Source organism: Protomyctophum bolini (genome assembly GCF_963924005.1).
Source record: "Protomyctophum bolini genome assembly, chromosome: 1".
Classification (NCBI taxonomy): Eukaryota; Metazoa; Chordata; class Actinopteri; order Myctophiformes; family Myctophidae; genus Protomyctophum; species Protomyctophum bolini.
Genome location: NC_137862.1, coordinates 15,999,492 through 16,025,451, shown reverse-complemented (window position 1 = coordinate 16,025,451; position 25,960 = coordinate 15,999,492). Strand labels below are relative to the sequence as shown.

At 42.6% G+C, this 25,960-nt stretch overlaps 1 protein-coding gene across 1 annotated transcript in view; it reads right to left on the bottom strand.

The window, feature by feature from the left end:
- Positions 1–787: 787 nt before the first annotated feature.
- tox3 (TOX high mobility group box family member 3) overlaps positions 788–25,960 on the bottom strand; it is a 70,181-nt gene continuing 45,008 nt past the window's right edge. The window contains exons 3-7 of the mRNA XM_080772531.1: positions 18,245–18,487; positions 8,199–8,456; positions 7,420–7,650; positions 6,149–6,229; positions 788–3,347 (exon numbers count right to left, since the gene is read on the bottom strand). Coding sequence (XP_080628657.1) covers positions 2,475–3,347; positions 6,149–6,229; positions 7,420–7,650; positions 8,199–8,456; positions 18,245–18,487 — 1,686 coding nt within the window. The 3' untranslated portion in view covers positions 788–2,474. The remainder of the gene's footprint in view (positions 3,348–6,148; positions 6,230–7,419; positions 7,651–8,198; positions 8,457–18,244; positions 18,488–25,960) is intronic.

Sequence of the window (25,960 nt, the reverse complement as noted above, 5' to 3'; positions counted from 1 at the left end):
AATTACAAACAATTCCATCAAAACTAATTGAAATAAAAATAAATAAAAACTGAATTTGGAAATGATATGAAGAAGTCACTATCACAGATGGTCGCTGCCTTGATTGGGAAACGAAATTTCTGTCAGGTTTAAATACCTGAACGGCCGTGCAGAAAAAAGGAGGGGGGGGAAATAGCCTTGGCCAGTGACTTCACAGCCTATTGTGGAGATATGATAATTATTGTTTGCCATGCCTTCCCTCCCCCCGCTTACCATATTATTCGGGGGGGGGGGGAGGCAACCCCCCCCCCCCCCCGCACGGGTGATGTATTGGAAATGAAGGGAGTAAGAAAGGAGGAGGCAGAAGCCGAAGCACTGGTGTGTGAGAAGGGGACTGTTATTGAGAAGTACCAGTTACATGCTGACCTTGTCCAATTTGTGAACACTGTATTTCACACACGGTAACAATGGACTTCCATTCAAATCACTGAGAAATGGCACATACTCTTGAATAATGCCAAGATGAATGGTCATGATGTAATTATATCCCTGCAAAGATTTACTCTCTTTCATAGAATTCCTCCATAGAAAACAAACGCATATTTGTTTTATAACTCATAAAGGAACCGAGTACTTCCAATATTTCCCAATGTATTTATTGATTTTGATTTTATATTTTCAATAGCTAACAGGGAGACATGAAGAAATACTTCATAAAAAGTATAGCAAATATAATCTTTGAAATGAACCGATTCCTTCAAATAAATATTTGTGATTGTTATTTTAATTTTGAACAAAGCGACACAAAGAAATATATAATACTTCATACAAAATTATGGCTACTATCATTAGTGATGGAATGCCTCTATACTTTGTGTTCATGGCTGGGCAAAAGAAAAAACACTCAAAAGTAAACTTTAAATTAAATTATCCTATCAAGAGGTGAAAAACAAACTGTAATTCATATTGTTATGCATTTATTCTATGGACAGGTTTCAAAAAGCAGTTGGTTTGTAAGCAAAATCAAACAAAATTAATTGCAGCTATTGTAACTCATAAAAAAGTAGAAAAGAGCAAGAAATGCACTATGTGATATAGCAATCCACAGGTCGTTAACCAATATTTTAATTAAAGCCTCACATTATGAAAACTTTACAACAGGTGATATGAAAAATGTACATTTTTCGTTAAATTTTTCATGTTTTTTTTTTCCTTTTCTTTTTTTTTTACAGCTGGCAAAAATCCCTCCGGTGTCCTTTTTCAGTTGGCTTTAAACAGTGCAACACACTGGCTGCGTTTAGATTGACAGCATCCACGTTTTCTTTGTCTTTTTTTTCCTTCTCTTTCAGTTTTTTAAAACGAATACGGTATCAAGGAGCAGTGTAAAAATACATCAATCATGAAAGCATCTGCCTTGATCCAAGAAATTTGTATTTACCATAAAATATCCCCATTTGTTACACAAAATAAAAACATAATTTAATTGTTAAACATCTGAAGTTAAAAGCAAATACATAAAGGGAGGATTTTCTCTTTTTTTTGAGTGCCAGTTACTCTTGAGCAAAACAACGTGGAGGGGTTTTATCACTGGATACAGGAAGTCTGACCCCCAACCCACACACTCTACAGAACATATACAGCAGAATACAGCTACAACTTGATGACGCAGTGACATAGATGACATAATATGGCAGTTTATGTCTCTTCAGTCTGTTCAGGCCTTGATTCAGAGAACCACACCGCAAGAAGCCCCCTTTATGTCTTTATTTGTCTTATTCCTATAAAGAAAGACAGACGTAAAACACCACCCCGCCTTTAACAGTGTGATGATGTGATCAACAGTTTTTTTAGGCCAAAGTTAATGCTCCAGGAATGATGGGTGGAAAAGAGAAAGATTGAGGTTCTGACAATTACTGGCCAGTGTGAGGAAAAGCAGACACGTTGATGTGTTGAGTTTACTTTCTTCCAGTACAGGTTGATGTGTTGAGTTTACTGTCTTCCAGTACGGGGCCTGCGAGTCATTCCATTCAGGGTTGCTTTCTGTGACAGGCGAGAGACCTGCCAAAAATGCTCTTGCTGAAATGCATTCAAAATGTCCATCCGCTGGGCTGAACTGACAACTTTGACCTCATAAATAAAGCTTCATTGTTAAATAAAACAGTGAAAGACACACCTGTCCTTTCACCTACAATATGTGCCCAGAGTCAGTTTTAAATTGAGGATTGAGAGACCCAACAAACAAAGGAAAACAATCATTGGGCATGTGCACCGCAGACTTCCCTTATAGCTCCGGCCTATTTCATAGACAAAAAACTCCAGCTAACAAGTTTGCTCCACTTTACACACGTGTGCATATCCGTCTGTACCAATGGACTAGTTCTTTGTATAACATTCTAAATTCTTACACACTTCTTAAGTGCAACGTAGAAAAGCAACGTGGAATGATGCTTTTATTATTATAAGCCTCTTCTTTGAGATAGGGCTTTTCATTTGGCTCAGTAGATGCTGACCTGTGACAGGACTTGGGCATGGGCCTGGATTTGGGAGGGGTGGGGTTGCTGCTGGGCAGTGGGCTGGGGGCTGCCAAGGGATGAGGAGCCCCCCACTGAGTGGGGCGTACCGGGGGAGTGCTGGGGAGGGGAGCACTGGGACTGATGCTGCTGTTGCTGCTGTTGTTGCTGCTGCTGCTGTTGTTGTATATGCTGAATTTGCTGCTGATGCAGCTGGTGCATCTGCATGTGTTGCAGCTGCATTTGATGTTGTTGTTGATGCTGCTGCTGATGTTGTTGAACTTGTTGTTGTTGTTGCTGCTGTTGCTGCTGCTGCATGTGGTGTTGCTGCAGCTGCTGCTGGAGGTGGTGTTGGAAATGCTGATGCTGCATCTGCTGCTGGATGTGCTGGTGGTGCATCTGCTGCTGCTGCAGCTGATGGTGCTGAAGATGATGTTGCATCTGCTGCTGCTGCTGTTGCTGCTGTTGAAGCTGCATTGCATGCTGCTGCCCCCCCGGCTGCATGGGCGGCGGGCTCATTTGAGCCACAGCCGTGGATTGGGCACCGGCCACCATAGCCCCTCCGGTGCCCATCTGGCCCAATAGCTGCGGCGGCACCCCAGAGGGCATGTTCTGGTGGGCCACAGAAACGGAGGTGACGATCTGATTGCCCCCCAGCCGCATCTGTAGAGGTTTTGGGGCGATGGCTCGCGGCATTCCCTGCTGAAGGGCCTGGGCCTGGGCGGCGGCGGCGGCTGCGGACATGGATGGGTGTTGGTTGAGAGGCGACGGCATCACCAGGCCTGGGGAGAGACTGGTGGACGCCAGGGTCTGCTGCACCGAGCGGATGGTCTGGGCTTCAGCTGACTCTGCTGCAGCCTGGATGACATGCCACAAGAAGCCAGTGTATTTAAGGATGCAGTGGTTCTGGGTGTAGAATGGAACCGGACGGTTCTACCATGCACGGTTCAACGTGCCTCTTGTGAACCGCAGTTCACCTGTTTTGTTTTTGTCGGTGACCCTTCCCGTGACTGAATGACTGGGCAACGCTATCGGATTAATAAATGAGTATAATGATTAGCCTATGTGTTGTCCTCTACACTCGTAGCAAGAGCCCATTAAAAGTTGTTATTTCAACTTTACTATATCAAACAACGAATGGCTTGAGATATATAAATTCCAATGGAAATGTACTAACTCACATGTATGGAAGGAATTTGAGTGGAAGTGTCTTCTTTATTACGCCTAAACAGAAGGCTCACTTCTCTGAGGGGGAGGTGACATTTTGGAGATACGGCTTTCACTTCTAGTGATTTTTACTAGTTGTTTTACTACATTATTTTTGGGACATTTCTTGAGTGGGAGATCTGATGAATACCCATTTGGTGTTTTAATATCTGCCTGTAAAAAAGTATTTACATGGCACTGGTTACTTTCCGATGCCCCCACCATAAAATAATAAATAGATAGTATATGATATCAATAATTTCTGAACAGATCACTTTCTCTCTCAGGCTGCAGAAGGAAAAGTTTATTAAGTTTTGGTCTAATTTGGTTAAATATGTAATGGCTTTCGACCAGATTTTGTAGAGGCAAGGATTGAATAGCTAAATTTACTATCGTACTCATGTGCCCTATTTTAATTAATGCTCACAAGTTCATGCACTCTCTCATGTCTTTTTGTGATTGATTGATTGATTGAAATCTTTATTAACAGTTTGCAGAATTACAGTACATTTCAAGCACAAACTCAATACAAAGACTGTTAACTGTGAGTGGACGACCCAATTAAGCCTTACACTTGTTTACAACAGGGTCCACATTGTTCAATTCATCAAAACATTTAGAGACAAACAAATAGACACTTCTATGTAGTTAAAGAACAGAACAGGAATTCATCATATAGGAAGCGAAAAGGGAATAAAATATATATACAGTGAGGGGAACAGGGGGATAAAAGAAAACGAAAGACAGAGTGTAGGGCGCCTGCACACAACACCATGCGTTGATGCCATGTGTGCATATGTGCAGGCACCCAACACCACGTCCATACAAAAACATAGTACAATCCAGATAAAAATTCAGCTTTTACAGAGGCCAGTTTCGAATTGCAGCCATCCGTAGGTGCCCTTTGAGAGCAGTTTTGAAGGAGCCAAGGGATTCACATGTCTTAATGACTGTTGGTAGGGCGTTCCACATTTTGGTCGCATAGGAGCGAAAAGAATTTAGTCCCTTGTTTGTGCCGAATCTGGGTTGTACATGGTTTGTTGCACTCCCTCTGGTGTTGTGGGTGTGGACTTCGTTTACATTAAGGAAGTATTTAGACAGGTACATGGGTATCTTAGTGGTGTATCGAATCTTGTGGACCAGACCCATTGCAAGATGCTGTACTCTGTCGTCGACCCTAAGCCATCCCAGCCTGTCAAAGTGGGCAGGGGTGAGGTGGGTTCGGGGGGTGAGGCCAAGTAGGAGCCTGACCAGTTTGTTTTGGGAGGTCTGGAGCCTTGTTTTAAGGGCCTTTGAGGTGCTGTGGTACCAGGAGGTGGATGCATAGTCAAAGAAACCTTGTACGAGGGCTCCTGTTAAGGTCTTCAAGGTGTTTTTGTCGACCAGTGAGGAGATCCTGTAGAGGAATCTTGTTCTTTGATTGACTTTTTTGATTACGTTGGTGGCCATCTTATCACCGGAAAGATTGGCCTCCAGGATGGAACCTAGGTAGGTAATTTTATCCTTCCGTGTGATAATATCGTCACCCACTCTAACCAAGAAGCCATCTGCCTTTTTGAGATTACTATTTGATCCGAAGAGAATGGATTCAGTTTTTCCCAGGTGTAAGGATAGTTTGTTATCAGCGAGCCAGGTGCAGATTCTACCGAGTTCAGAGCTGTGTGTATTATATTCTATTTTTGCTTTTATGTATGCACGTTTTATCTCTCCCAAATTATTTAGTTTGTTATTTGTCGTATTGTCTTTGTTTGAAAAAAACGAAACAAAACAATGGACAACCGAAGAAATGTTACTTGAAAGACCATGCAACATTATTATGGATGTCCTTAAATAAAGAATATCGTCGCTGTTCGGAGGAAACAACCTAACTCCATTTTTTTTCATGAATCAATGCTATTAAACACCCTTTACGTCTGTGCTTTGGTGAAAAAAATATTTAACCAATGATTAACAAGCGATTCGGACAAAACTTCTTAACGCCATTGGAGCCTCAAACTGTCTGCTAACTCTCCCTCTCTCATGCAAGTCATTGACAATATATAAAGTCACAATACCACCTTTGATGAGGCAGTATTTCATTGTTTTAAAAATATACGGTTGTCTACATTTCCTGAAAAATGTATTGATATGAATTTATTCATGATAAGTAATATTAAATGTATAACCATACTACTATCTGTGTGAGAGAGAACAAGAATGCCTATCATCCCAATGACCATTTGATAGCAGCATGCAGAGAGCACAGCTCACAACACCACACTGACCAAGCAATGTGTCTCATCTGTCATGACGACTACATTGCAGTGGTTAATGTTTTTTTCTAATACGCTGAAACAGCCACGACTGTCTCAGGAAACACAAAATGTGATGCACGGGGAAACAAATGAATAATTTAATTGACTTGAATGTTTATCAATTTCACACATTTGATAAAATGGAAAGATCATTCTCACCTTGGAAACCAGGCTAGCGCGGTATGCAGCAAGTGCTTTTAAATACTCCTTTTTGGCAGCCTCTGTTTTGCTTTTATAAACCTGCAATGGTGGGAGGGGGGGGGGGGGAAGAAAATGTGTGAAAAGCAGCTGACAGGTGTGCAAAGCAATCTTCCTAAACAAACATTACTCCAGTTACCTGAGGCAAAGCTTTCAAACAAAGTATTCTAGTCATTCTAAATGCAACTGCTTCCTGGCTGAGTCTGTTCATTAGACACATATTGTTTCCTTGGCTCACACTACAGCTGCAGTAAAACATGATTGAGAAAAGGTGTTAAACCTGATTAACACGGAACAGAAACATATTTTTGTATTTAGCACCATCGCTTTAAAGATGAGGTTCTAGTCCAGCCTTCCGCTAGCGGTGTACCGAGGCACACACTTTGTGGCATGAGACAAGTCCAGGTGTGTCTGGGGAATTTGTAAAAAACTATATAAAAACATATTAATTATGTTTTTCATTCACTGTACTTTACAGTCCTTTGTGAGCACTCAATTTCCCAATACAAGGAGAGGGAAGTTCTATACCATCAAATTGCTGAAATAGTGGATCTACAAGTTCACAGTGTGTTGTTCACATCGTTCAAAAATAGCAGAAGTAGCAGATCAACAAGCTCGAAACGTGTTAGAAAAAAAATAGCAGCCATACATGCTCACAATGCAACAATTTGCGCCATGCTGCGAGCTTGTACATCTGCTATTTTAGATTTTTTTTTTAAGTGTGAGAACTATTGATTATCTATTATTTTGCCCGCTAGGTGGTAGCATAAGAGCCTCCGTTTTCATTGCCAGGTTATCAGGGAGGAGGGGATTGTTGTTGTGAGGATTAGCGCACACCTTTTACCTTTCGCCAGAAACGGTTATATGTTGGGAGTGATGCGAGACATAGTCACAAATGAAATCCGAACATCGGATGCGCGACGGCTCCCCATGGACAGAGCTCGAAGCTTTAGAGATACCATCATACGGGGCTTTGAAAATCCTGCTTTAATGGAGTCTAAATGGAGCTCGATGTAAAGAACCCATAGCTGGTGGGGACGAAGGTGTTGCATAGCAACCGGATCAACATTAAAAGGTAAATTGACGGTCCCCGCTGTCATATATGGAGTATACGGGGGGGTAAGAACATGTACGTAGTTGGCACCTGCCGTACCCTAGCGGGGGGGTGCGAAGAAGGCATTTGCATCAAAAAAAGAAAAGTATGGAGATAAGAGGTTCCTGTGGCGTTGTACCTGCTTCTGCTCCTCTCCCAGGCCGTCCCACATGGAGGCTACGATCTTGGACACCTCTCCGAAGGTGGCGTTGGGGTTCTGGCCCTTGATGGCGGCCTGGGTGTCTCTGAAGAACAGAGCGTAGGCCGACACCGGCTTGGAGGGCTCGTTGGGGTCCTTCTTCTTCTTCTTCTTGGGGGTCTTGGGCTTCTTGACGGGGTCTACCGGAGCCGGTCGCTTTTCTCCAATCACCTGCACATTAACATTAACATGTGATCTCTTTTCTCCAATCACCTGCACATTGACATTAACATGTGATCTCTTTTCTCCAATCACCTGCACATTAACATTAACATGTGATCTCATTTAGAAACACATTTGTAAAATATCATGAAATGAAATCTATGTAAAATATAATAATAGTATTGGGGGTTTAAATGGGGTTGTTAAATGCCTGAAGAATACGGAAGAAAGAGAAGATAATGTAAATAAATACATACATACATACATACAACCAACCCTATGAAGCTATCTATGAAAATTACAATATACAATATATAGTGGACCCCCACTACATATTGTATAGAATTGTGTTACATATTAGACTTTTTTTGTATCCCCGATTCATCCCTCTCTCAGCTAAGGTGTCCTTGGGCTGAAAAAAACCAAAAACCAAAACCAAAAATTTAAGCCCCCTTCAACTGTACACGTACAGTTGAAGCCCCTTCAACTGTACACGTACAGTTGAAGCCCCTTCAACTGTACGTGTACAACATCATCTCAAGCTCCGTCCTGCTTACCCGGTTGCCTTCGTCCTGGTCCTCCTCGTTGATGGAGCTGGAGGGCGAGGGCGTGGCCGACTTGCTGGCGGGCGGCGAGGGCGATGTGTGGGCGATGTTGGGCCCGCTCATGTTCAGCCCCAACTGTGCGTTGAGCTGCGATTGGTTAATGGTGGTCAGCTGGTTTCGCGATATCATCCCGTTGGGGTTGTTCATGTTGATGATGGAGCGCATCACCATGGCCGGGTTGGGCGGGTACTGGCGGAGATGACCAATGTTCTGCAGGGAAACACAGTGCAGTGTGAGTGTGTGATCCACATGGAACCACATGAACCCCCGTGTCTCTCTCTATTCTGGGTGGTGTGGTACAGACGAGTCAAGGCGACCATTCTGTGAAAATAGACGGCCTACAAGCTCACATTGCATCTCTTGTGAGCTTGGAGATTTTTTCCCCGCTATCTGACATACAGCAAAGTATAGTGGTTTAAGTGGTTAAGTATTATTACATGGCATGTCAGAGGACCGCAATGGAAACGGTTTTAGATTTATTGTGTTTGTATCCTTTTGACTGAGGCACACACACACACACACACACACACACACCTTTTTCCATGCATTGTCAATCAAGACAAAATAAAAGTTCAAAAAGAGAGCATGTCACTCTATTCTATGCAAGACGCTTGCTTCATAATCCAGCGATAGTTGGCTTTGATTGATTGGTTTCCAAAGTGCATTCATTGTATGGAAATGTATGAAAGGCCTTGTGACTGGCCACTCCCTGGAGGCCATCATCAGTGCAGTGGTAGATGTCAGTGGAGCCAGTTCCTCTCAGTTAAGTACATCATTGGTTCTCAAAGTGGGGTATGGGGACCCCCAGGGTCCTTGGGGGGGGGGGGGGTGAAGCGCATAACCCTGAACGCCTCCACAAAGAGACTGTTGCAAGTCATAATCTGTAAGCATGTAGCACTGTCTGCATGCAACACTAAGAAAAATTTATCCTATGCATTTTTTGTGAAATGCCACTTTTTAAGGTTATAGTAACTTTCTCCCCGTTTCTGTGATAGGCAAAAGAAGAAGAAGAACAATTCAGAGATGAAATTCCGTTTGTTGGCAGCTTTCATAGATCATACTTTGACTGCCAAAGAGTGGAGAAAAAAATGCTTCTATATAATCAACTCCATAAATCAAGCAGCAGAGGGGATAACATGTAACTGTCTGGGACAGACACTCTCCCTCTCTTACCATCCAGGGTACAGTATATAATACAATAACCTCTTCAAAAATCTCTCATACGTTTCTCTTTTTCTCCCTGGTAAAACATTTGGTTCTTGAGATACTTTAGGGGGAGGGGGAGGTGGGGGGGGAGCTTTGCATTGATTGCAGCGAGGATGAAATTACAAGGACTGCCAGCCTCCCGGAGAGCAGGGAAGACTGATCAGAAAGCCAGCAGAGCTGACATGGAACGGAGTGAAGAGAAGAGAAGAGAAGTGAACACGGAAGCAAAATAAAAAGAATAAAAAAAGGTTGATTTGTTCTCCCTGTAGGTGCATCCATCTGTATGCAGCAGCGCAAACTCAATCTCTCCTAACATCAACACATCATAAAACCCACGCACCTGGCTTTATTGAAACAACCTCATGAGCGGCCCCGGTCCTACAAAAAAATAAATAAAAATCAAACAATATTGTAACACTGTTTCAGGCAGGAACATATTGGCTGTACCATCCATTTGTTTTCCCTCATAGGCTATGCTGCTGCATGGGCTGCTTATCTTGACTGCAATATAGTATGAGGGGCGGATGCCTGTGTGTAAAATTCCGCAATATAGGCTAAATAACTGGTTCTCAATGTGGGGTCTTTGGACAGGGTGGGACCCGTGTTAAATTTACACTGAGAAATATACAGTGTAGATTGTGTTCCCAGACATGATCTGGGTTCTGGGGCTTAATGCATATCAAACTGGATATCCATGGTTTAAAAGGTTCCAGAGCTCGCTGTCATGTCATAGCCGTGAGGCAGAAATCCTGATTTCAACTTTCTTTTAATTTGTTTTGTAAATTAACAGCCTGCCCTACTTCATCACACAAAAGTGGCAAAAATAGCCGACCTACAAGCTCAAAACGCAAAGTGATGCAACACGTTTTAAGCTTGTAGATCTGCCTCGAAGATTATCAGCACTCACAATGGCAAGTGACCCTGATCATTCTTTACACGTTTACAGTCACTTGGAACTCATGCCATATGGACGAAGAATGGGAAAACGTTGATTTTAGTAGATGTTTTGTACCTCCTTCAGCCATTGCAGCATTAAACTTCATGACATACATTGTCTTGTTGTTATGTTGTTATGTGTTATATGGTTATGTGTTTGTCTATTGTCTATTGAACAGACTGTGAAGAAGAAAATCCCAGAGGGGACAATAAGACATTAATAAAGAAATACATTAATGCATTATTATTTCTTTTTTAATCGCAAAAAGTAACCGCTTCGGACATATATGAGGTTTCCACCCGACAGCGACAACTGTCCATTGCTTAGCAAGCTGTTGAGGCGACAGCTCTGGGTTTGCTCCGCTCGTGGAGAACATCAAAGAAGCACACACACTGAGCTCATTAGTCGTGGCCATCTGTATAATAGCACTTCTGTTCCGTCCCAATGATGCAATTCTGACTTGGAGCAATAAGAGAATTCTGCCATTCGTTTGGAATATTATGGCGATTTACACTAAAATGGCCTTTTAGACGTCGTTCATACTCACTGATGGCTACAGTTAGACGTCATCATATCCTGTTCATCTGCATGCTCAACACATTAGAGCCATCGTTTTGGTCTTGTATAATCACAACAAGTCATTTCAGATTTCCATTTGATGATGTCAAACCGAGACGACGGCTATATCAGTGAAATAACAGTTCAAGCTCATTTGTAGTGTATGATTTGGACACAATGTTATCAGACATCAACAAATGACAGCCAATAACACGACTAGACAAGAAATCATCTTAACGAACACCGCCCCTTGATTGTGAATATGAATTCACACAACAAGGATGTTTTTTTTATGTCCCTCTGCTGTCTCATTTGCATTTTGATTGCGATATTGTCTGCAGTCACAGCGAGCATCTAAATAGATATTTTGATAGTTGTCGTAAATCTGCAAATAAGTCCTTATCTTGAGTGCACAGTGGCCAGATGTGTCCTCCTTTGTTAGGTTTGCTGTGTGTGTGTGTGTCTCTGTGTGTGTACATTTGTGTTTCTTATGTCTGCACACGGGTGGACCGGTGGACATGAATGCAATTTGCGTGTGTCAAACATAACTGAGCTTAGTGTCCTGCACAATCTACTCTCCAATCAATAAAGCTTCTCGATGGAAATTCAGATTGGAACTTTGCCCAGTGTGTGTGCCGTTTTAATGCCAAAGTTGAAGTTGGTACACAAACGGCATCAGATACTGCCAGCAGTTTGTTGTCAAAAAGTAAATGGCTTGTTTGGCAGATCACTGTTGGCCTCCTCCACACGAAACAGTGAACACACTCTGCTGCATAAAAACACACACACACACACACACACACACACACACACACACACACACACACACACACACACACACACACACACACACACACACACACACACACACACACACACACACACACACACACACACACACACACACACACACACACACACACACACACACACACAAATATTAATTCATTCCTAAGTGTGCAGTTAAAAATCTCAACAGTTGATGTCAGTGAAAACAGACTAGTGGCGATTCTCTTTAAGATGCTGGAAATCAGAATTTTTGGGTGCGGTGGCTGAGTTTATGAACAGTGCAAGCTGTAACAGGCTGAAAAGAATGTTAACAAGTTCAATTTCCATTCAATCAGCGCACAGCTCTTGGAAATGCTCCATTGCAGGAGAGGGCTAAAATCATCTATATGGTAATTATAAGGATGAATCCGCCAGTAACTTTTGCCAGCGTGAAAGGTCAGTCCTATTAAAGATAGTTTATCAGTCCTCTGCACATATTCCTTTACTCGCCTTCTAAACGGGTACATCATTTTATTTTTCTCCCTCTCTCTCTCTCTCTCTCCCCACCTCAGTTTTCGGCAACCTGCTGAAGTCCGTGCTTAAGCCAAATGAGAAAAATGGAATTCTGAATGCCGGCAAAGGCTATAATAGCATGAAGATAAATTGTTTTTTCTCTGCTTTCCCTGTCTCTGTCAAACACACCTCTCTCTCTTTCTCCCTCTCGCTGAAAACACATCTCCCCCAACCCCCACTTCAAAACAAAATTCTCTTTACTTCCTCCTCTCCCTTGCTCAGACCCCCCGCCCGGCGCCCGGTCGTACACCCCCCCCACAGTCGTGCAACAGCCAGTGACCCATACCCCTTCCCCTCCCGATGCACTATGGGTATTTAAAACTTGTTCAACATGACATCATTTCATTTCGAGCACTGCCTGAGAAAACTAAATTACAGAATCAATCACGCAGAAGGTCAAGTCGAGACTTCATTACAAGTATTGCATGCCTGCATGAATATCTTTCATTTCTGACTGACCCAATATGTCACAATTGCTGTCTGCTGCTGAAGGAGGGAAAAAAAAGAGAGATGGGGGGTGGGGGCTGTAAAAAAGAACACTGAAATTGATGTACAACTGTCACTGCTACCTGGTTTGGAAGGGATAAGGGATAGAAAAATATGTTTTTTATTTAAGTTTTTAGTGTAGCCATATTTTCCATTTTATTCAGGGAGTGACCAGTCAAAATGTAGGTTATTAGTAGATTCACTGGTAAGTGATTCTAAAGCCCTAATGTATACAAAGACTTGGTATATGTACGGTCAGTATATGACATTATAATAACAAATCAGCTTATTTGCTTCAGTTTCATGAGGATGGAGTTGCTAGGAGATGCAGCGTGTGGACCTTGTACGATGGACTTGTCGTGTCGTATGTTTGTTGACTGCTCACTAGAACAGCAAAGTGGCTCATAAATATGAAACAAAGCGTTGCCGACGGGCAGAAACCTTGTATCTCCATCAAGGATTAAAGGTTTCGGGTCGTTTGTTTTTTTGTAAATTAATGCCCTACTTCTAGGCCGATCTATAAGCTCACAGTGTGACACGTTGCGAGCTCATAGATCAGCTATTTTCACTGTTTTAAAATGTTTTTAACCGTGTTGAACTTACAAGGTTTTCCCACCAACGGAATACCAAAACCACAGCACAACCTCTTAGTGGTAAACATAATAAAATAACTTGGCACAGATGTCCTCAGTAATGGCTTTAGCATATTATGCACAGTCAAGTCCCATGCTGTTAATTTAACTCTGAAGTGTACAAATGTAACCAATTTGACACAATATTTGTAGACGTTCAGATCACCCTCTAAGCCCTGCTATACTTCAGCTATTAGAAAATAGCCCCGGTCCACACGTCCACGTGGCTGAGCTCGTCGTCGTGAGCTTGTAGGTTTTGCTTTTATTGTATGTACCCAATAGGGACTCCAAGGTGATAGTGGTTAAATGGACTTTTTACTGTGTACACCACCACTACTGGCTTATCCACTACTGCATCTTTTAAAAACAATAAGTGTGGACATGGAGTCCATTTCAGGCACATGCTTACTCCTGTCAAGAAGTGCACGCGCACGCACACGCACACACAGTTGAAAGACACCAGGTGTTTTTCTGAAATAGACAAAACGAAAGACTCGGTGTGGCAGGGAGAGAGCGATCGAGAAGAAATGGTGAATAAAGCAATACTGGCAGCTCCGGCGCCCACTACTTTGGCACTATTGAGACCCAATCACAAATCAGCAGAACACATGCTGGGAGACAAAAATGAGAGTCAGGAGCTTGTTAGGGGAGCAGATTAAATAAATAATGACTTCGGATTCAGGGCTTGCCAGGCGTTTTTCTCCCTTGCAGTCGAGAGAAAATGTATTTCTCTTTGTAGAGCCTCGGCATCTGTGGCCAATTTGCAAGACATACGCCGAACATCAGGGGAGACGACTTGGTGAAGCTCTTGGCAAAGCAGTGACATGGAAAGGAGGGGGAAGGCTCTGAAAATAACCCAGGTATGCTCTATGATTGGGTTTCTGATTAAGCTGAGCTATCACAGATGCCAAATATTCACCAGCAGTTGCGCTATGTACGTAGATGAAAACCCAAAGCAACTGCTTGGGAAGCAGGAGCTTGAGGTAGCCAGACTGAAAGAAATAATTGCTAAATGGTATATTGTGTGGTTTATTCCTTTCCCCCCGCAGCCATAGAAAATAACACGGATTATGGACATGTACGTACATAAGGATGTCGTTCCATTAACGACATGATAACAAAATGACCTCACAAACATTCTAATGCACTGTTGGTTCTCAAACACTGGGTCGGGACTCATTTGTGGGTCGCGGACACATTATTATGGGTTTATATTTTGGTTTCCTGCATTTAGCTTTTAATTATCATAATCTGAAAACATTTTCAAAAAAGATTCACAAAAAAGAAAAGCTTTTCATTAATGAATGATTTTTGTCAGTCATTTCATGATGAAATAAAAGGAATGGAAGAAATTCCATAAATTAGAAGAAATATTTAAGTAGTGAAAAGAGGACACGGCCATTTACAATACTTCCGTTTTGGGTCCCAGGCAAACATCTAATTTCTGTTTTGGGTCACGGGTTACAAGGTTTGCGAACCACTATTCTAAAGGGCCTCCCCATAAATATTACTGTGCAGAGAATATACAGCAATACGCAGGGATTTGCACTGTTACATTTTCCACCTCAAACTTATGTTTCCCTTCACCGGGCAAAGACAAAGGCGGAAATGAATGGGATTTCTGCGCGCATTGTCTCTAGACTTTTGGGGATCAATCCCATTCGTGGAGAAAATGAAGGACCACCGTAAGCCTTCCTCGTGGTACAATGTGTGATGAGTGATAAGGGGGGGGGGGGGGGAGCGTGCGGCGGCGACAATGCCACGAGGCATGGGAGCAGAAACCCCACATTCTCCCTTCACTTTTTAATAGAGTCCCCGCACAATCAGAGACATGAGCCATGCAAATGGTGTTAAAGAGGAATAATGTTTGAGCATCAAATCTAATCCGCCAGCAAGTCGTGAGAACAGTCAGGAATGTAATTGTGTCATGGTTCCCGTTTCTTCCAGATGTAGAAAGCTTAACTGACCATGAAATGAAAATTCTTTAGGCAAAAGCCTGCTGGGGCTCACTTAAAATACTGTATGTGGTGGAGATATTTTAAAAGCCGCAATTATTTTTACATGCCAACAGTTTGGAAAGCAGGGGGAAAAAAGCTGTAAAGAAATGTTTACAGCCCTGTCCCATATGGAATGTAAATAAATATCTGTAGCATCGTTGCAAATCGACGAATGTGTGTTTTGGGAGGTGGAGGAGTAGGCCTATTTCATGTAGTCATAGTTAAAATGAGCATGCCCCCTTGACACAATGTAATACCTTTTTTTACGTGGTTCACAAAGCAAATGCAGCATCAATATTGTCATCATCTGTGTGCTTTCATTTCTGTTCCCCTAAATGAATCTTCCATTTCAGTAATAGGGCTGGAAGACAACTAGTCAGCCAGTGACATTTCCATTTTTCCTCCTCAATGCTCCTACGACACTGGCATTTGAGACCCCCCCCCCCCCTCCCCCTAGACAACAATCTTAAAATCTATAGCACACAGCATTATCAGCATAAAGACAGCCATTACTGTGTGCAGTGTTCTTGGCTTGACCATCTGTGTCAATGGACCAGTATTGTGCCAGTTCTTACTAAAGAAACTATCTCTGTCTGTAGGTCTGCAACTATTCATTAGTTTCTTAGTGATTATTCCATTAATTACTTTGTCAAAATAATCTTAATGATCTTGAATTTGCTGAATTGACAATTTTCTTTAAATAAATCGATTAGTCTGATTAACACTCCGATTGCCCGGGGGTTATTTCATCCATTAAATCATAGCGCCCAAGCGATTTATAGAAGCGGAGCACTTTTACAGACGGACCGGATGTTATCCCGGATGTGGATGTAGCAGCTAAATGTAGCCAAACACTCTAGAGCCAATCGACAACAACGGGAGGTATGATTAAATCTACCGTGACTAGCGACTGGACAGCGGGAGGCCGTCTAACACATGATCTTTTCTTAGAATTGGACGGGATGATTTAGATCACGAGTTATTAACGCTTTAAGATTTTCGTTATCGTCGGCTAAACAGGGGGGGAACATTTGCATAGACGTCCCAAGGTTACGCAACATCGAGTATTGCGCAACAGGCGTTCCTAGGCTGTGGAGTGATGCGATCGGTTTTCAACCAATAAACTTCGTCTTTTGGATAAAACTTCGTCCTGGGTGTTACTAATAGAAAGGACGGTGTACTTCGTCCTGGGCGATTGGGGTGTTAACCAACCCTCTAAAACCTGTTTATACATTTTGACGTACAATCGGATTTGTGTCACATGAAACATAGCAGAAATATAGGTTATATAGGTTCAGTCTTGTACAAAGCACTGTTTTTCCCATGCATTCAGAAAAAGCTGAACCAGAACTCCAAAACCAAAGTGAATATTCAGAACATTCCGGATCCGAACAGCATCAGATAAAAGGTTGTGAGGACCTCGTGTGACATTGGGAGAGAATCCGGCATCAGCATTTACAGTAGTGGCTGTGGGAGGCCTCTGGAAGCAACATGAATTATATATGAGCCCCTGAAAACACAGTGGCCAGTGTTGCCAGATTACAACCAGGTCTATGAAAACAAGCCCAAAAGAAGCCACTGCAGGCTGCGTGAACACCTATATGCATTTGAAAATAGCTGAACATTTTAGAAAAGTGAAACATTTTTAACATTTTTAACAACACTAAACTTGTATGGCTAGGTACCTGGCACAACATATTTTCAGATGGGGTCTGCGGGCGGACAAATACATATTAATTTAGGGGTAGCCCATGCAAACGTTTGAGAATCACTGGTTTAAACAACATTAGGAAGGAAGCCAAACACGAAGAAAGAAACACGCCCAAAAAAACACAACCCGCAACTTATAAGCAACTTTACAGAAAAACAAACCTATAGTAAAATAATGATGTAAGTAGGCCTACAGTAAGAGTAGTGCAACATCAACTGAAGCATTAAAAATATAAAATAATTGATGACTGTAAAGTACATATCATGTAATAAATTACTTGGTATCGGAATGGCATATACTGACATACTTGCCGATACCGATACCAGCATTTTAAGCAGTATTGTTGTTATAGCCTGATTATCAGACTCTGAAGCTTCCTGAAGCTTAGTGGAGGGGACGGGGTCTATGGGCTGGAAAGTAGGCTTTTCCGATACTGGTAAACAACTGGTAAAAAAGACATGGCAACATAGAGAGTGGCACTTCTGGGTTCCATTTTCACTGTCCTTGTGTGTGTGTGTGTGGGGGGGGATTTGCTTTGTATTCTTAACACCTGTGATCTGTTCACATCTGCTCACCTTACAGAGGATCATTCAGAGGCTTTATGAAAAAAAGAAAGAAAGGAAAGAATCCTCACACGGTAAAGAAACATAATATCATGACATTTACTCAATGTGATCACATCCCTCCTGTGTTGTAAACATGGCCAGATGCTCCACCAGATGCATTGACAACAGGAGGCGATCGGAAAACTGTGAAGGTGACACGACGTTGCGTCGGGACTCGGGAACGGCACGTTTCATTTTTTTTTTCCTGATACAACTTCACATTGCAATGTCCTCAACACCTTCTCTCTCTCTCTCTCTTTTGTGTTCGACACACACTACACTAGAACCCTGGTCTCGTACGAGTTAGGCTATACGTCAACTCGGGGGGGGGGGGGGGGGGGGGGGAAGGACAGCGCTAGCGGATGATTGGCTGCTGACGGGCGGGTGCCGGTCAGCTAAGCGCCGACCGGCCACGCAGACAAATGAGGTGGCAGAGAGAGCAACATCTGGCGCTGCGAAAATAAAAGAGACCTTCCTTTCCCTAGTGCTGATGGAGTATCATGTGTGCAGATGGTGTACACTCACAGGTAAGCCATTGTTGATGTGCAGACGCTCCTGGTCCATCATGTTCCGTGAGATGGTGATGGAGGGCAGCTCCAGGCTCTGCGGGGGGAACTGAGGGGTCAGCGGGCCCCTGTGCTGCTCCGGGACCCCCGGGAACGGCGAGTCCACGTCGGACAGCCCTCCCAGCCCGGACTCCGTCTCTGGCGGGGGCGTGATGGGCGGAATCTCAAACTCCTCGTCTCCCAAGCTGGGCGTGTGGAATGTCTGTCCAAGCGGATGAAAAAAGGCCAAGATTAAAATAGTACTTTTAAAGCCGGCAGGAATCCTTGTTAGAGGAGTAACAATTTTGTTTTAAGGGAGTCTTTTAGCTTGAGTGCTGATACACTTGTCTATTAAGTGCACAGAGATGTAACATTTCCTAAACCTATGAAAAGGTCTACTTTGAACAAAGAGGGAGAACAAATATGATGAGTGCAAATGGAACATGTCAAATGCGCGCGCGTGCACACACACACACACACACACAGAGACACACACACGCACACACACACACACACACACACACACACAAAATGGTAGAGAGAGGATACATGATAATAGCATTTAATCTTGGGGATGAGAGATGTGGGGTTGAAGTGCAGGGAAAATACACGTCACAGGAATAGGGGTTTTTCAGAAATATTTTCAGATGTTATTACACTTGCCAGAAGTGTTCCTTTGTGTTCCCCATGCCTGCACCCGTAAATCTGCTCATCAAACGGTCTAATCCTTCTGCCTCCAGAATTAAAGCTTTCGGTCACACTTAATTTACTTATTTGCTTCTTGGAGATGGGACTGTTCTGGAGCCCGGCCGATGGCAGATTTCTGGGTCTGATGCCCATCCTGATTTTGGAGAGCCCCTAGAGGCCTAGACCACAGATTACAGATGTTTTTTTCCCCTCATATTTCATCAAAAAGTGCTAAATCCATTTTAAAAACATATATTTTCTATTTGAGAGCATTTACAGTAACTATATTTGATTAACTGTTTCCTCCCTTTGTTCAGCTATGATTGCATGCCCAGAACTCCAGGGTCAAATGTGGTTAATGTCCCTTGACTCCCTTGCCTTATTCAACAGCCATTGAATGAAAACCATTGGTTTGCAGGACAGTTAAAGGACCACTTCACCACTTTTCAACCTATCTTCATATAATAGGTCCTCACTAATAATCATGAAAAACTGTGCAATTTTTTTCTACTCGGTCATTGTCTCATAGGGGCTGTGGGCAATTCAGAAACCGTCCTCCAGTGACATCATCGATGGGGAATACAAGCTAATAGAAACTGCAGGCTAGTCCTGAAAAGTTGCAATGCGAAGCCATCGTTCTCACAATAATTAAAATCTAAACATTTTTGTAAAAAAATCGTGTTTAAAAAAGATCTGCCTAATGATGTCGTCACTGTAGGACGGTTTCTAAACTGCCCACAGCCCTCCTATGAGACACAGACTGAGTAGGGAAAAAATCGTTCCATTTTATCATGATTATTAGTGAGGACCTTATATATTATATGAAGATAGGTTGAAAAGTGGTGAAGTGGTCCTTTAAGGGACAGATGTTGACTTGCCTTCTCACACAACTGAGCCTCATTGTGACTGGGACCTTCACTGGCAGAGACAAAATGGCAACCTAACTTAACCAAATAAGCCAAATGGCTTTTAGCAGACATTAATTTTACCATTACAATTGCGTACAAAACAAACCATATTTGGGTGTAGCTGCATTGATAACTTCTTATGGTTATGGCTGAGTCATGGTGACGATGATGTGCAGATGTGGTCTGCCGGCCAGTCCTCCCATTAGCCAATATTAATATAGGATAAAATCCAAATACCGCAAATGGCAGAAGATATCGTGTCTTATATCACAATATCAATTTTATTACCAATATATTGTCCAGCCCTGGCCTGCCATGAGCCCAGTGTGGGGCTTGAACCTACAGTATGACCTACGTATGTTTGTTTGTTTTTTTCAAGCCATGCAGCTCCTGTGCTTTCGTTCTGTCTCTGCGTTCTTGCCTCCTCTGAAATGAAACCACAGGGAGACAGACAGCAGTGGAGGGAATATGCAGACACAGCTCTTGATTAGGGAGTGTTAATGTTCCCCGTGCTTGCTTTAGCACACAGACACTTGAAACTAATTCATTGCCTACTCAGGGCACTGTCTTGACAAGCATTGATGAATTCCAGTGGCAGCGGAGCTAGCTAATAGAGATCTCATTCCCCGTTTTTGCTCTCGCTCGCTGCTCCATAACCTGCTGCTGTTTCACTTTCCCAATTCTCCTTTCACAGCTGTTCAAGGTTTTCTTTTATTTTTTTATTTTTTGAGCGACCTGAAGTCATACAGGATCAGAGAAGCTCACTTCTGGATTACAGAATAGAATATCATATTGTTGCCGTCGGGCAGAAACCTCCTATCTCCATATTCCATATTTTTGTGTTGTTTTTTTTGTTGTAAATTAACAACATACAACTTCAACATACTACAGCGTCAGACAAAAGCATCCAAAGTAGCAGATCTTTGCGCCTCGTGAAACGGCTCATTTTGAGCTTGTAGATCTGCTACTTTGGCTACTTTTGAATTTGAGGATTCAAATTCAAAAGTATATGTTTGTATGTTTAAGTTAAAGTGGTTTATTCTGTTTGTTGGTTTTTATAAATATTTAACCAATGAAAAGCATTAACAAGAGCTTGTGACTAAATAATAATAATAATAGACAAAGGTCTCCACCAGGTCAGGTAGGTTATTGTGTCCTCCTGGTGGGGCTATAACAGGCCAATGTGAAAAGGGTGACATTTCTTCCTCTGTCTAGTGGGTATGTGTGCAGGTTCACGGCAATCGTGCGCTGCGTTCATAATTTCAGGCATTTCACTAAAAAAACAAACCAATCCTGCAAACTTTGGAAGGCAATGTAGGCCAATCACGATTGAATATGAAAAATTAGACAGATCGGTCTTGATAGCATGACTATAGAGATACTGTGTACCAATTTGCATAATAATAGGCCGTAATTCTGCTCTAGCATGCGTGTGTGCACACAGTTTCGCTGCGATTGGGACAATGGTGCCGGAGATTAGCTGCTTGCACAGACGGACGGACAGGGTGCAAAACATAGTCTTGGCTATGCCTTCGGCCTGGTGTAGACATTAATAATAATACTAATGCTAATACAAATAATAATAACTATACTAACTATATATTTAACAGTTTTGGACATACTGTACAAGGTTTCCGCCGGACAGCCTCAATGTGGAACTTTAATGTGCATCAGTTAACAGTTAACAGATTGATTTAGCATCAGCCTGTTACTGTCATGTTATCCTGGAGTTCAGTGGAAAACGTCTGGACCTTTGGCCCACCACCATCATGCCAGCTGAGAGCTATCTAATCAAACTAGAAGTGTCTACTATAACATAAATAAAAGGGACTGTCTTGAGTCAGCGCGGAGTGTTTCCAGACAGTAACACATGGAAGTGATCAGGGTGAAGAGAGTGCTATCACAGACCTGTGTCCTTCAGTCTGTCTCACCCTGTGTTCAGAGCAGTGTGCAGTAAAACGCTGAGGCTTAAAGACTCACACCATTCTGGGATTCTGACATCCTATTGTTTTTGTGCTTGGTTTCTCCTACTCTCGCTTGAATAGTAGACACATAAAATATTTACCAAATGTTTGGAAGTTATGTGCAGTATTTTCAGAACAGCTATGATCCCAATTGGCCTGGTGGGAGTGGTATAATTAAAGGTCACATTTTTGAATTTTACGCTGTGAGTCTTATTTACATAAAAGCGTCATCCATCCTTCAGCTAAAAATGTGCCTTACGACCTACTAAAAAAAGAAATACCACCTAAACCACAGGAACACGATTTCAGGTCCAATTATTTTGTGGATCGTTATTTGTCCCAGCCTATTCAACACTGTGTACAACTGTACATCTTGTTTCGTTCTGAAGATATTGAACAACATGTACTTAAACAGACACCTAAATAGACTAACGGCCCGGGCATAATTACATGAAATATACCCAGAAATTCCATGATTAGAAGATCATTAGGTTGTGCTACAAATGCAAAGAAATAGATTGATGGATTCAAAAATGGTTCTCCAATCACTACAAAAACCTTGCAACACTGTTGAACCATGTGTGTAAAATTATTTGGAAATTGTCCAAAAAGGGCGGTTCCAATCAGTGGTTCAAACACGTTTTAGCTCGAGACCCAAACTAGTGAAAATAGCCGATCATGTTGTGAGCTTGTAGATCTGCTTTTTCACTACTACTTGTAAAATCGCTTGAAATAATAATAATTTTAAACAAAATGTAGTAAACAAAAAATAGAGGGGTATTCATTTCACACCAATAACATTTATCCGCGACCCACAATTTGGTCCCGAGACTTCTGACCCACTGTTCTGGAAACAGCGGACTTCCTGTGCATACGTAACTTAAAAATTAAGAGCCACATGTAATGATTAGTCAACACTAGATTTCTAAGTCTACTTACAGGACATAACATCACATTTGAGTTGCTTTTGAATGCCTGTCAGATTTCTCTACATAACTGTCTTAACTGTCTCAGCTGAGACATAACTGTCGACGACGTATGCACACTGGCGCATCAGTTGTGTGCAACCCCTGATTATTAATAAACATGTAACATGTAAACACAACATGAACATAGTACTCTTATTATGCATATCGCATTCTCGCCGTAAAAAAAAAAAAAAAAATGGTTCAAGCCCATTAATTAAGATTTGAGTGCCAACTCTAACTCTGTCCCCGAATGTTCGGGGACAGCCTTATAGTCTAGTCTGTCTAGTCTAGTCTAGTCTAGTCTACTATACAGCCAAAATGCAGTAACTACGTTTTTGGACACACAAGGGATGTGGCCCGGGCCGGCACAGATGTGGCCATAAATTAATGAGCGTCTGTCTGATCATCATGAAACCTCTCGCAGCATTCAACTTCCAACAGTCTGAGTTGGTAGAAAATTGGCCCAAATGGCCTCTCTGTGGCCATACTCTATTGGCATTGCAAACGACGGACTCATTCTGGTTTTGGTTTGGGCTCCGCTCTTGTTCTCCATCAGACTCCTCTGGACTGCAGCCCCAATTCTGAGGAGAATGATGTGTAGCAAAAACTGTTTGTTCAGCCATGTTTATGGCCCTCAAAAGGATGGGGTTTGAGGAGGGAAATCCATCACTTCCATTATCCAGCTCCCTCATATGGATACTATTTGCTGATGTAAGTAGGTTTCTTGTCATGTGGTGTATCACATTGTGTAAGTTTAAATCGAGGACAGAATTATATAGGCCAGTGGACCCTATAGACTGGTGCATTGTGTCCTGAATTACTGAGTTCCGACCAAGAGAGATTTGAAACAACCTTCAGGGAGGAAGGAGAGCTAAGGTGGACTCCGTTTTTATAGCAAAAAACAGAACTAACACCACTGACCTTTCACCCTTTATAGGACCTGAGGTCGATTCTACAAAGGCCTTCTAAATCAGTAGGTCTCACACTTTTCAAACTTTAGATGTGAACTACTTGGATGAGGGCAGTAATGCCAGACTTTAGTTCACTGTTTCTCAATGTCTGGTCTGTGGGCCCACCAGGGGTCGAAATTGACCTTTACGGGTCTGTAACTCTGAGTGTGTATGAATTAGTTTTTTCTCCTTTGGGAGCTCAATCCACACAGTAAGGATCCACTTGGTTCAATTTGTACATTCTCAAGAGTTACAGTCAGACCCGTGTTAAGGGCCCTGTTGGTCCATGAACCCGACGTTGAGAGCCAGAGGACAGTGGTACAAGATGAGTGGGGAGGGGCACTAGTGGAGGGAGAGGACGTACATCGGTCTCTAAGCCTGCATTTGTGTACATTTCCCTCCTATTGTTAATGATGATCCAAATTAACATCTGCACAAGGGAGAGTTGATAATGGAGACATGTAGTTTTGCGTCTCATCCGGAGCTATGCAAGGTGTCAGCTGTAAGTGAAGGGCTCTCTCCCCCGGGGGTGAGGTGCCAGACTAGAAGAGTCTGTTGGGAGCCCGCAGAGTGTTACAGTGTTCCACACTGTCTGGTGTCACTTCACATAAAGCCCAGCTAATTCTGCACTGGGAGCAGCTTAGGGGGGCTCTGATCTCAGATTAAGAGATGCACAATCCACTTTCTTCACATCACCAGCCTGATTATCCATTTAAATTGTTCTGAAAGCCTCCGTCGAGCCAAGTGCCAAAGCCAGATGCTGGCTGGGGATGTGTGAGCATGTATGGTTAAGGGAGAGAGGGAGACAAGACATGGAAAGCAACAGGAGAGAGAAAAACACACAGTGTGCGTGTGTGCGCGCGTGTGTGTGCATGCTTGTGCGTGTGTGTCTGTCTGTCTGTCTGTCTGTTGGCAGACACCAGGCCCAGTGGCACAAGGGCAGCGCTGGGCTTGTAATTGAGAAGCCTGATCCATCTAACATGGCCAAGCAGATGTGAGGAATCTCTGACACTATAGTGCCTGATGTAGGACATAGACCCAAGTCGAGCTTTATTACAACATAATTGCCAGCGTTCGTTTTAGTCTGCAGGGGAGTACCTCATGGGCAGGGTTTAAATGCTTCGGGACATTTCATGTAGTGTCAGGTCATTATTGTGCATGGCATTTAAAATACATTGAAAAGACTGCTGATCTAAACTATTCGTGTAGGAGAATGCACTTTAATCATGTCATTGACCTGGCACAGTAAACCCACTGGGGGGGGGGGGGGGGGGCAACATTCAGTGAAAATAGCAGATCTACAAGCTTGCAGATCGGCTATATTCAGTGAATTGACTTGGTAGAGGGATAAAACATAGGGGCCTAACTATAGACCCCTGGCAGACAAATCCTATATGTCAAATCCGACAAATCCTATACTTTGTTGACTGAACTGGTTAAATGTACAGGTTTGTCTCTCAACTCTTGATGGCATTAGCAGAAACAAACACATTGGCACCACAGCACGTGTTGATAATTGGTACAAAATTGAGAGTATACCTCATCCACAGCGCTGACGCAATAAATACAAGTGTTAAAATCAAGGATAATGATAATGTAAATCCACAAGAATACTGGCAAGGACATGAATAAGTAATTATACTAGTGCATAATCACGGGGTCTCCACTTTTATATTCACAAGAACCGGCATGGTGCTCATCCAATACGAGGAGACAAGAGCCAGAAAAAGCTTTTTCAGGGCAATATCTCCCAGCCTTTCAATAAACTTTGTAATCCAATTCGCTGATGCAATAACAAAGACTTGTTAAAGGCAGCACCATGCAATTACTGCATATAATAGGCCCCAGAATCAATAGAGGCAGAATTGAGGCTCCAGTTTCCAATATCCAGACAGCCCAGAGTGCACAGATACTCAAATGACAGCATCAACTGTAGCACCACCTAATCAACATTATTTCAAATTTGGATCATCTGAAGCCCATTGCTACATATTTATAGTTCATTACACCTCTCTAATTTGATTGAGAGGGTAAAGGGATACGTTCTGAGTGCAACTCAATCGTGTGGCGTTACAGTATCCCTTTCCCTTGGGGAAGCAGTGAAGCTTTCCCTGTTAAGGATGTGTGCTTTACCAAGCACACCAAGGTCATCTTATCTCATTCTCTAAGTGCATAAGGTAAACGATACAACAGCCATTCTAAAGAGCCAGTACACGTTG